The following is a 13,418-nucleotide window of genomic DNA, read 5'->3' as shown; positions in this document are numbered from 1 at the left end:
TCTATTTTTACTGTATCCTTTCATTTAATAGTCTCTGATTCGTTTTTAAAGTGAGAGCAATACTGCCTCCTTTTGGTGAAACATCGCCGTGCTTTTTAAGATTTTTATGATTTAGCTCGATGATTTAGATAATTTAGATGACTTCCAAAACAGATGCACCTTTGCTGATGTGATAGTTTTGGGATGTATTTATACTGGATGTTGTTTAATTTCTGTAAAATATGATGGAATTTAGCTATGAGAACATTCAGGTGAAATCAGGTACAGTACAAAGACATGGGAATTAGATTTTGATCACAAACAGCACTTAAGCTCATCCTACAGGTACTGAATGATGCTCCACCACTTCACAGCCCAATGCTGGAGATTAGTACCCCTTTAGCAGCCAAGGTCAAGGATCCTAAATAAAATGACACAACAAATCTGTCCCCTGTTGGTATGTTTTGTTTTATTGACTTTACTTTCAGGTGTCAAAGAATAAGTTACAAAAATGATGAGCTGTCTGCAGAGTGGCATTATCTTGGCACTTTGATTGATATCATAACTGGGGTTTTTCTTTAATATACTGTACTAATATGAATTTCATTGTTTTTGTTTGTTGCCCACTTTATAAATAGCAACACAATCTCTGACCATTGTGTTCTGAGAGTACTGGATGTTTGTGTATTCTAACAGTCTGACCCCATGGACGGGCAACATTCATGACGGTAATGCAGACTTCATATAAATGGCTCTGAAACAAATTGTGCTATCAATGTGAAACCAAATGTGTCAAATGTGTGTACTGTACATACATTAACACTAACGCACAACTTATGCACATACACACCAAACACATCAGACACTTGTTTACACTCAAAATAAAGTACACTGTCACTGTCTGAACAAACCCTTGTATCTTGCATTAAGAGGTGAGGGAAATAAAGTTAATAATAATATTAAAATTCCAATCATGAAAGTATAATGGATATTAGTGGTAAAGTACTTTTGGCACATTCCTTTTGGTACATTTATTAAATTTACAGTAACACTGGTGGCTGTTTTTCACATAAAGTTAATAAAAACATGGAGATACAAAGTTTTGTTCCAGCAGCAACAATATAAGCATTTCACACACGCTGATAATGTCTAATGATGTGCAATAAATAAACAAAGATAATTCATATTGTCACCACTTTCAAATAAACTACTGATATATTTTAGGTATTAAACTGTATGAAAAAGTAATGTAAAGGAAGAGACTCTACTGTTCTAAATACACAGATTGGGAATACAATAAACAACGAGACTGCAGAGTAATTATGTAAAAGGGATTTAAAAATATTATGATTTAATTATGAAAACAGGACAATGCTAAGCATCCTCAGTCTCCTACTCTTCCTAAACAAGAGCCAAAATTAATTATACCAGAGGTCTTACAACAGTCATAACCAGCTTTAAAAAGTGCAGACTAGCATTTATAACTTTTGCGTTGTGTTTTCAAGTATCGGTACAATACACTGTTTAGAATATGAATACATTACATCCCAGTTTCTAATCCAGACTCTGCATGAACCGAAATCAATAAACATCGAGGGATTCATAAAAACATTAAGAGAGGCGGTGGGGGTGCAAAACAAACTGAAGCTCAGCAGATATTAGATCATGTTAGAGAAAGAAATCTGTCCCTACAGTAAGAAGAAAAATTGTATGCAAAATACTATACAAGGGTCCTTCAGTAAGTTTTTGGTGTCTATATAATCTACTAATACTGCAGGTAATTTTATAATGGTTCTGGGAAGTGACCATTTCTGACAGGATATAAAGAAAACATCATCCATCAAAACCTCCATCAACTGGATCATTACTATTGTTACAATTGTACTAGAAAAACTAAACCATTTTGAGTAACTCTGGTTTCTGCATGAACTTTGAACATTGATTTGTGCATGACTGTGGATTCATCACATTCGTCCTCCACCATACACCTTGGTATCAGCCCAGAGTGAGTTTTACCTCCTTTAAAGAAAGATCTCTGGGAGTGTGATTTAATGATGAAGGCGATAAATCGTTCTTTGAGTAAATACAAAATGTTTTTTTCCCTGGGAAATGTCATATGTGTTTTACTTCATGTCTATACCAAGAACCCATTGAAAGCCCCTCATATAGTAGGCTTAGTATTTAGATACACATTGAATGTGTAAATGAAGTATGGTCTGTCTACATCCTATGTGATATGTTCAATTAGGAAAGTGCATAGTATGCATAGTAATGGTAGAATCCTGGCTAAGAAACATTAGGGCTAACACAGTAGGGGTGCATTATTTTTTTTCTTTTAAAGCAAGTGTCAATAAAAACAATTCCATTGCTTATTTGTGGACAGCCTGTTTGTTAGCCCTAACACATGCATGCACAAGGATATGGCATTCAAATGCAGCACATGTGTATTTGGATTATTCAATTAAAATCATTTGATTAGCAAAAAAGTTAGGAGTGGATTATCATTTGATTCTGTGCCTTGTTAGACAGGAGACCACTGGATGGGTTAATAAATCACTTCACAAAAATACATGTAGGAATAAAAACATCAGCTGGATGTTCAGTCACTCAGCTGATGACCTCCCCCTGCTGGAAGGAAATGCATCTACGGTTGGCCTACATTCTACAGCATCTCTGAGACTTTATGACATCCATATGGTCAGTCTATACTTGCAGAATGAGTGGAGAGTTAAGGGTTCAGAGCTGTGAGTCTGCCCCCAGTGCATTGAGCTCATCTGGGGCATACTTTTCTGCTCCAGAGCCAGCGTTCTTCCGGAAGCTTGCCGAAATATCATCAAACGTCCGGCCCTTGGTCTCAGGCACCTTAAAGTAGGTGAAGACGAAGAAGATGAGGAGCAACACGGTGAAGATGATGAAGACGTATGGGCCGGTCAGTTGCTGAGAGAATGAAACACAATAAAATAAAGATTGGTACACAGCAGAAATAAATCTCTTGAAATAAACCTACATGATACTGGAGTCTCCGTACCTCAACATACTGGAAGCACATTCCTACTATGAAGTTAGCCGTCCAGTTGGAGAATCCAGCTATAGCAAAAGCAGAAGGTCGTGGCCCTTGACTGAAGAGCTCAGCCACAATAAACCACGGAATGGGGCCTGGTCCAATCTCGAAGAAGGCCACAAATACAAAAATGGCCACGATGCTGACATATGAAAGGTTTGGAAATTTGTCCTGTAGAGGGTTGCACAAAAATGTACAGGAAACGATAACTCGTTCAGCAGTGTGCATTAAAACTATGTAATGCAATACTTTTTCTACTAATAATTATTTTTAGGCATTTGATATATGCAAGTTTTGATGATTTATTTCTCTAGTATGCACTCACGGTCAGTGCCATTGCGATTGTCATGACCACAGCAGACACAGCCATTCCCATCAGCCCAGTAAGGTGCAGAGATCTTCGTCCTGCTCGCTCAACCACAAATAGCTGCAGGAAAGGGCAACATCACATTAGGGAATCCAGGGACATGTAAAGGAGTTGTACAAGGACATTCTCAGAGTCATGCTAATAGCCTTGAAAAACACCCTAAGAATAAACTGTACATAATTTAATGTGATATTATAATTAATAATGCCCATAAGAATGTTATGCAATCATCAAAGATCAAAGACATTAGTAAACACCACAGTAAGATAGGAATGTACACCGAAATGTCTGTTATTCTGCTATTCCACCACCAGAATTAAAGAAACATTGCTTACCGATACTACAGTGAACACTGTGTTCACAACCCCAGCTCCAATGGTAGCGTATACAGGATAAGCTACTCCTGCTTTTGTGAATATGCTTGTGGAATAGTAAAACACCTGCAACGCAATAAAATGCAGAAGGTTAAAGGAGCTGAGAATTAGTATAGACACTGTCTGATTATATGAACTTTAATCATATGGAGATTTTTTTCATTCATCCAGTTCAGGGTCACGGTGGATCCAGAACCTATCTGGAATCATTGGGCACAAGGCAGGAATACACCCTGGAGGGGGCGCCAGTCCTTCACAGGGCAACACACACAGACACACACTCACATATACAGATACTTTTGAGTCACCAATCCACCTACCAACGTGTGTTTTTGGACTGTGGGAGGAAACCAGAGCACCCGGAGGGACACAGGGAGAACACACCAACTCCTCACAGACAGTCACCCGGAGGAAACCCATGCAGACACAGGGAGAACACACCACACTCCTCACAGACAGTCACCCAGAGGAAACCCACGCAGACACAGGGAGAACACACCACACTCCTCACAGACAGTCACCCGGAGCGGGAATCGAACCCACAACCTCCAGGTCACTGGAGCTGTGTGACTGCGACACTACCTGCTGCGCCACCGTGCCGCCCAATATGGAGATTTAAGAAGTCAAATTTAGTTTTTAAAAAGGTATATGATTTATACGTATCAATTCATACATGACATAATATGTTATTAATGTATTTAAAAATACTGACCTTAAACTATAATTTGACCTGTCTGTTAATATTTAGTTTGTAGAGATACTAAAGTCAAATGTGTGAACTTACAGCGTTGATGCCAGAGAACTGCTGTGAGAGCTGCAGCATGATGGCGATAATAAGGGGCTGGCGGTAGAGTGGAGAACGGAAGAGCTCAGGGATTGTCACCTGCTTCTCCCTCATCATTTGCCGGCTCTCTTCCTTCATCTCCTGGATGTCTGCTCCAACATCATCTGTGCCCCGGAGCTTCTTCAGAACTAGGAGGAGATATCAATAGTTATAAACAACACGCTGTCTCTGGGCTATAGGTTAAGTGACCCATACATCTACAGAAACTGAGATGCTGAGACTAGAGGTATGCTGGTAAGCTGTGGTAATATGTGTTAACTCTTACCACTCTTGGCTTTGTTCTCTTCATTCTGATTGATTAGCAAAAAGCGAGGGCTTTCTGGACAGAAAGGCAGTAGGGCACATTGAATCAAAGCTGGGATGAAGGTGAAACCAAGCAGAAAAGGCCACATTGTTGAATTTCCCATTATGGAATCAATGCCAAAGATCTGCAAGAAGAAGAATGAATGATAAAATATATCAGCAATACAAACCAAAAGAACAATTTCTAATTCTGTAAAGATGCTTTGTGATATTAGTTGTAAAAAATTTTAATGGAATGATTGCATTTCTAAACAAGTGCATCCTGGTGGTGTTTTCAAAATTCTGTTATTTTAATTTTTTTTATCTTAATTGTAATTTTACTTATTCATTCATTCATTATCTGTAAACGCTTATCCAGTTCAGGGTCGCGGTGGGTCCAGAGCCTACCTGGAATCATTGGGCGCAAGGTGGGAATACACCCTGGAGGGGGCGCCAGTCCTGCACAGGGCAACACTAACACACTCACACCTACGGACACTTTTCAGTCGCCAATCCACCTACCAACGTGTGTTTTTGGACTGTGGGAGGAAACCGGTGCACCCGGAGGAAACCCACACAGACACAGGGAGAACACACCACACTCCTCACAGACAGTCACCCAGAGCAGGAATCGAACCCACAACCTCCAGGTCCCTGGAGCTGTGTGACTGCGACACTACCTGCTGCACCTAATTTTACTTATTCATATATTTTAATCATTTATAGTGCCTTTCTAGATGCGCAAGAACGCTTCAACACTGTACAGAATGTTGTTCCATTTCAATTGCACACAGCTGACTCTCAACCAGAAACGACCGTCCACATGGAGGACTGCATTGGGCACTAGGGTATTCAACCAGGATAGAGTGCCAGTCCATATCTGAGCATACATACACACATACAAACATTCCCATACACACTCACACGTGTTTTGCAGCAGCCAATTCAAATACCCTCTATGTTTTTGGACTGTTAGAGGTACCCAGAGACACCAGAGGAAACCCATGCCGATACAGGGAAAACATGGGATCCCAGCACTGGGAAGTGAAAGTGCTATTCATCAAGCAATCTTGCTACCCAATTATAGGCCTTATGTTCCCTATTTTATTTTACACATCCAGAAAATGATTTGAATGAAAATTGTTTCAGATTTCAGACTGACACCTAAGATTATGTGTCAATTCTTCATTACCTACATAAACTAATAAAACAGGTTAGGGCTCTAAAGCAGATGGGATTGTTTTATTGAAGATTACAAAATTGAATGTTATATTGACAGTAATATATGTAAAATATTAATATTTCTGATATGTTTAATACATATAAAATAAAACTGATTTGACTGACCCCAAAGAACATCAATGTGTATAGAATGTACTGTAAATGTGTGCTGGACATTGAAAAAATACTGTCAGCTTAATTTTATGTTTATCCAGTTTTTCCATGAAATAAGGAAGAAAATGATGCTAATCCTATATTTTCAGACATTATCAACAAGATCAAGAGTTGCTGTCCATTATACTGTGTGAACATTCCATACAGAATGGACACAGAAATGGAGGCAACCTTTTCTTATTGGAATGTTTTCTATAAAGTTTTTTTGTTGTTGTTGTTGATAGTAGAATATATTAGTCCCCCTCATTACCTGTGCCATTAGAATGCCTATGACAATGCCCAGTTGATGCAGAGTGCCCAATGCCCCACGAAGAGAGGTTGGAGCAATTTCACCAACATACATAGGCACAAAGCCTGTGGACAGGCCTGAATAAAGGCCAACAACAAGCCGGCCAATAATCAGCATCTCCCAGGATGCGGCCAGCTTGGAGAAGCCCATTAAAGCAGCTGCTATAAAGGCCAGGACATTAGCGATGAGCATTGAGTTCATCCTGCAGTGAACAAAACAGTCCAGAGAAAACAGGGTTGAGTTGAATGTTACACAACAGAAAACCAACAGTCTTGCAATGTCTGTAGGAAATATCTGAAATATTACCTGCCGAGGCGATTGACAAAGACACCTACTGAAAAAGAGCCAAAGATGCCTCCCACAGAAAAGATAGAGACCGATACAGCCCAGAGCGTGGTGAGGGTGCTGTCAGGGATATATTCTTGATAGCGATCAAACCATGTTTTATTGTAGAAATCCTCAATGATCTATAACAGGAAATGTTAACAGAAGACCAATTATGTGTCTGCTAACGACAATATCACCTGCAAGCACTACTGAAATTCAAAAGTATTTACCTCAGAATTTTACAGTTTAATATTTAAGTTATATGTTGTGTTATACAGCAATCTGCAGTGCATTTAAATCACTCAGCTTAATAGCATAAACCATAAAATTGCAGGGCACAAACATTGGAAATATCAGTGTGCAAACTCAACCTTATTACTAGCCTAGCAACTGATGTACAGGCTAATAAACACAACCAAGCTAGAATTCAAATATCTCTTTTTACAATGACTGTTTAAAGAAATATAGAATTCTAAATCCTACCTCTAAATAAATGTATACAGAACAATCAAACAAAAAACGAGGCCAAATGAATTAGGAGCCAGACTAAAAGATAGCATCTAGACCATGCTGATTTGCAAACTTTAGCTTGTAGCTAATTGCACTTCCTGTCTGATGATTAATGTTGTTTAAATAATCCATTTAGTACATTGTGTTGAAGATCTGAACATAGATATTAAAATTATATGACTTTTTGTCCCATTAATGTAATTCAATTCCGCACATTTAAAAATATTTTTCAGAGCCATTCAATAAGGAATGCTGTGGATAATGTATGTACCTCTATAGCAAAATTATTGGCAGTTTCTGAACAAGAATTTGTATATCAATGTAGAATTTGCCGATGCATTTATAGGCCATAAGGCACTTGATCAGGTATTCAAGCAGCCCTGATCAACCTCATCAAAAAATCCAACCATGTTCTAAATGACTGTGTTTAGCCAGCAGAGGGTGACTACATTCTGGAAGAGCATAGTGCACAATATTACTGTAGAGCTGATGAACAGAGCTCATGTTGACGCTGATATCAAATTTATACTAGACCCTTTTATCTTTAATTTTATACAGACACTTTTATCTGCACACATTAATGATGCAAAGTGCTATAAAAATATCAGAGAACTAATAATAAAGGCACATTCCATTGCTGCTACAAATATTATCTAGAAAAGGTTTTGGTGTAGTGTAATATCTTTAGTCTGAATTAATATTTAATATTATTGTCCTGTTGTTTGCTGCTCTCCTGTGCTCACGTAGCAAAACCTGAAAGAGCATTATTTTGTTCTTCCCTCGGCATGAATGTGGCAATGGAGAATGACAATAAAATTGACTTTGAATATGAGAACACACACAGCCACCACATGGCCAGAAGCAATCTGACTCTCATTTCCTCGACAATCTCTTCACTAAAACTCCATTATCTATATTATCAATTATGATTTAATGCAGTTTTCGTATTATAGCTTTCCTGTCTGTGACCTTTTAATGATAGTTCACAGGTGACGGGAGGACGCTCCACAGTCTTGAGTTTCCATATCGACAGTTTTCAATCAATGCCCTTGAGGTAATAAACACTTGTCACTAGTGTAAACTGTACCTGTAGAGTGCTCAGACACTCTACAAAAAAAAACAAAAACAACCCTAGACTTAATCTGCATGTGCCTGGTGTAGATCTGCACATATCCTCAGTCGCTCCTTGACTTCTCTTTATCTCCCTAAACCACTGGAGCCAAAACTCCACTTAAACACTTTATACACAGATTTAGTGAGAGACACAATACCTTAAACACTCAGCACCTTAAAATGTAGAGGTCAGTTCTACCTATTGACTAACTTTTGACTTTGATTTAATAATAATTTGACTGATTACTTAATGGAAATTAAATGGAAAATTAGCAATTTGCTCATTCCTTCTGATCAAATCAATAATTTAACAGGAAGCTATAACTCAATATATACAATATCATACTCCTCATGTCTAGCATCGGAAATGGATTTCCATATATGGGGTGGAAAATAGCCTTTGAGCATAACTTGATAAGGTCCAAGTGCCTCTAGGGAGGCTAGTGTTTGTCTATTATTAGGCAGTTCTCTTCACAAATTAATCTTAAAACAAGAGAAGCAGGAAGGACACATACTACACGGATATTACCTGGTTATATACATTATAATTATTACAAAATTGCAAGTAGCATGGGTTCATCTGTTTTGTTCTTGTCTTTTGTTTGCTTGACAAATACGGTTGTGTTTTGACTCTGTGGACCACAGTGCTATAGGAAGAAAACTGTCTAGTGTTCTGTAATGACTGAAATGTGCTCTTACCGTCTGAGGCGCGTTAATGACTCCCGTGTTGTAGCCGAACTGTAAAGAGCCAATCACTGCTGTTCCAACAGCCAGCATCAGCTGCACCGTCACATACTACAGAAACACAAAAAGGAATTAAGTTCAACCATTTTAGGGCAAATAACATGAATTAAATGCTTGAATACATTATTTCAAATGACCGTTTCCTCCGTGGTACCTGTCTGTCAGTCTACTTTCACCTGTACACATAATCCAGTTGTGCCTGAACACACATGTACTTAATTAAGTGCAGCTTAATCCACTGGCTGAAATTTCAGTGGAAACATTGATGCATAATCCACAGATTAACAACAGTGTGAAAACAATAATGACACAAACATATATATAAAGGACAAGATTAAATAGAATATTTATATATTTTAATGTAAGTTGACAGGAAGAGAGTTTATTCCCATTTCCACTTGTTTACTCATGATTAATTTTTTACACAACAAAGTCAATATATACATATTGTGTAAAAGAAATGGAGATGCAACAAAAACATTTTTGTAAAAGAAAAAAAACATAAATATAGATCGTAGATTTCACATATTCTTTAGTAATGTATACACATTTTTTTCTAATTCAAGCTGTATTAATAAGAATTTATTACTCTGTAAAACTAGCGTTACAAATATCCACAAGTGTTTCTCTCCTTTCATGGTGAGATTTATTGAAAAAAGATACGCAAGTAATCCAAGCAAACTGAAGTTAAAATAAAGGCAGTGTGTGTGGTGGAGGGGTGTGTACATAATATGAATTCCTACGTGATGCTTATGGGAGCCCTCCTCTTTTAATGGGGAAGCACTGTTGTTCTCTCAGTGTAATCTAATTACTGGGATCTTAGAGTAGCTGACCTCACACACGCACAATTTATTCTTACCTCAATGTACACACACACAACGCTAAGCTCTTATATAACACATACAGAGAATCTAATGGACTGGTTTAGCACGGAGGACCTGAGAGACGTGCACAGGCATGGACCTGTTGTCCAGTGGCCTAAACATAGCCTGCGTAATCAAGATTAGCCATTTCTCACAAACATTCTCAGTGAAGAGCTTTATCATATATGTGAACAACGGATGTGTTCTTCAAATCCATTTTACAAAATTAGAAATAAATAAAAAATTACACAAGTAGCAGATGGGCTTGTTTAATCAATTGATCAATACACCCGATTGATTAAACCAGTCATACGGAGGGTGAGCAGTGTGTGGGATGGGACCGAAGTTAAAAATGGTGGCAGCATTTTTCAAGAGGTCTGAGGTGTAATGGACTGAGTCAATATTTGTGATATGGATTCATTGGCTTTTTCAGGCAACATCTAAGACTGAATTTGGAGTGTTAAAAAAAGCATCCTTGTTGATTTCTTTTACAAAGGGGAAAACAATCCAAGGCAAAATATGAGCTAAATGTTTGATTGGATAATTTAATTATTTATTTATCTATTTTTAATATTCAGTACATTTGTACCCTGTCTTTGAAAAATTAACCCTTTTTAAGGACCATTTTGACTACAAACACACCCCGCCCTCCAGCTCTGAGCAGGTTACATGAGGGGTCTTTTAATACTGTTGTAATCAGGTTTCATTCCATTCTAAGGCTGCTACATATTTGCAGACACTCCCTATTTGAGCCAGATAGGAGCTGCTGTGTCATGCTAACTACGGTCCATGGCAGTCTTGCTCAGGCCTGTCAACTCTTAATCAGTCATGATGAATGACAGAAATAGTAAATACATTATTATGCAACCAAATCCATGTAGAACTTACACCTTGTTACAATGGACAACATGAACTTAATGTTACTTTCACAAAGGAGTGGTTGTAGCTCTGTGGATTTACGACTGAACTGAATCAGTAATCAGTAAATAAATCAGTAACTCTTGTTTCTACACTTCTGGTTCTGATGGTGGGTATGCTGCAATCCCTACAGGACAGATCATACAGAGAGCTCAAATATCTGGGTTTTCTGGATAGCTGGATCCTCTCAGGACTGTCCCTGTGTGTCCTCCAAGGCCACTGTGCCTCTTTGTGTAGCCTTGAAATGATCTATAGCAGCAGTATTCTTTACCTCTCCCCTAAACATCTCAGAGCTGCACACATCTCCTGACCCTCTGAAAGGACACGGTGACCAAAAACATTGAAAATTCAAGGTTATGGGAAACTAGCATGTAACCAGCATTTCACCTTAAATGACATTTTACCTTAAATGATTTGCATAAAACCTCATCAGGAAAACTCAGTAGCTCAAACAACCTGTTGATTTGCATGTAGTTATTGTGCAGTGAACTTCATGATTCAGATGTGAATATTGGAGCATAAAGGACGATTAACAATAACTTCATGATTATAAAAAACTCTGAAAAAAACATTGCTCTTAAAAATGTACGTCTATTGACACTGATTTGAAAATGTGGTTCTAGGATCTAGTAAAGAGCCTCTGTATGACTCACTTCACTCTCGCACTTTTCACTTAGAAAGCGTAGCTCTTGTTCTATAATATTTAGGAGTCTAATAACACATTTATTACTGTCAGTGCTAAAGCTGAAGAGAAACAGAGACGTACGAAACAAAGTCCTGAGTTTCTTCTATTGTTGTTCTGTTATCTGATGCATTGTTTCTGTGTTCTCTTCACGGTGACTGACTCACTCCACTGGGGAGAAGTTGTGTAGATGCTTGTTCAAGAAGCTATACTGTTTCACAGTAGAACCAGACTGTGCAGTGACTTTAGTACAAAGGTGTGGTGTAAGATTTCTGTCACACCTGATCAACTCTGAATGCTTTGCTGAGATGAAAATGTAAACAAGAGACTTAAAATAAACTTTAAATGTCCAAAACTAGATGTTCATTTCTGAAAGAATCCGTAATATTGAAATGAGTATATTTAACTTATATGACTAATTTTTTATTTTATTTCTAATTTTTTAAAATGTATTTCTTATGAATATAATGCATGGTTATTTTATTTTTTATTATTTTTTTTATATATCCTCAAAAATGATGTGTCTACTAGGTTTTTTATTAAAGGAAATGGTTCTATATAATAACCTTCAACACTCAAAAATGTATTGCATTAAAGGGTTCTTTAGATTGATTGAGAATTTACTATGATTCTATATAGCAGCTTTTAGAAAAGGGTTCTATACAGCACCAAATACAGCTCTATTGTTAAGATAGCAAGCTTTTTACAATAGAAGAACCATTTAGGGTGCTGTTTTAATCCCTCACCGCGACCCTGAAATGGAAAAACGGAAAAGAAAATGTACGTATGTATGTATGTATAAAACCCTTTTCTAAAATGTGTTATATAGACACATCTACAGCATTTTCCTCATCAATCTGAAGAACTCCTTCATGACACAGAGAACACTTGCATCATGCAAAAAATTCAGGGTTCTATATAGAACCATTTTCTTTAATAAAGAACTCTAGTAGAACCATCATTTTAAAATAATTTTATATTACTATAGTTTATATATTAAATATTACTGTACTATTTCTGTCATTTTTTTCTCTTTATTATCATTTTTATTCACTTTTATACTTGTATTTTCTCTCAAATGAAACATTCATATAAAGCTAAATGAAAGGATTTGTTTACACCTGAACGGCTGAGCAATGCAGATATTTTGCTCGGTGGCGAACACCTGAAGAGTCCTGACTGCGCTGTAACACTCTTCTTACCTTTCTGTTGGAGTCCATGATGTGCAGGTTATCAGAGAGGTGAAGAGGTAAAGAAGACTCCTTCCTTCTGTTTGTAACGTAAATTCGTTCCCTTCGTTAAAATGACAACACTAAAAGGGCGCCAGATTTCAAACTTACAAGTATTAATCAGAAAAACACTCTATATCCACAGTTCCTCCTCGTCAATGGACAGAGGGTAGTTCTTCATGTCTGCGAGTGTGTTGACAGTGCACTGGTGACAGCCGTAATCGGATTAATATCATCTCCACCTTCTTTGCTCTGATTGGCTGAAGTGGAAACGTGCTACAAGTGAGCCAAGCCCACCTCGCTGATGGGGTTCGATTATTGCAGTCATATCGTAGGCGTCACACATGACAACTCTTCACTTTTACGTTGTTATATTGATGATTTGGAGATTATCCAAACGCGTCTTGAACATTTTCTTGTCTTGATTTCCGTTACAAGTGA

General features: G+C 37.6%; 1 protein-coding gene across 1 annotated transcript; it reads right to left on the bottom strand.

Moving 5' to 3' along the window:
* Positions 1 to 432: 432 nt before the first annotated feature.
* On the bottom strand, positions 433 to 13,158 carry slc2a1a (solute carrier family 2 member 1a). Its single transcript, XM_066671041.1, has 10 exons — positions 12,951 to 13,158; positions 9,241 to 9,336; positions 6,898 to 7,058; positions 6,553 to 6,793; positions 4,891 to 5,053; positions 4,566 to 4,753; positions 3,743 to 3,847; positions 3,366 to 3,467; positions 3,008 to 3,211; positions 433 to 2,916 (listed from the first exon to the last, which is right to left on the bottom strand). The coding sequence occupies exons 1-10, from the start codon at positions 12,966 to 12,968 to the stop codon at positions 2,716 to 2,718; spliced, it is 1,479 nt and encodes a 492-aa protein (XP_066527138.1). The 5' UTR covers positions 12,969 to 13,158; the 3' UTR covers positions 433 to 2,715.
* Positions 13,159 to 13,418: the final 260 nt, after the last annotated feature.

Source organism: Hoplias malabaricus, chromosome 5 (assembly GCF_029633855.1).
Source record: "Hoplias malabaricus isolate fHopMal1 chromosome 5, fHopMal1.hap1, whole genome shotgun sequence".
NCBI classification, from domain to species: Eukaryota; Metazoa; Chordata; class Actinopteri; order Characiformes; family Erythrinidae; genus Hoplias; species Hoplias malabaricus.
This window is presented reverse-complemented; position numbering and strand designations above follow the sequence as displayed.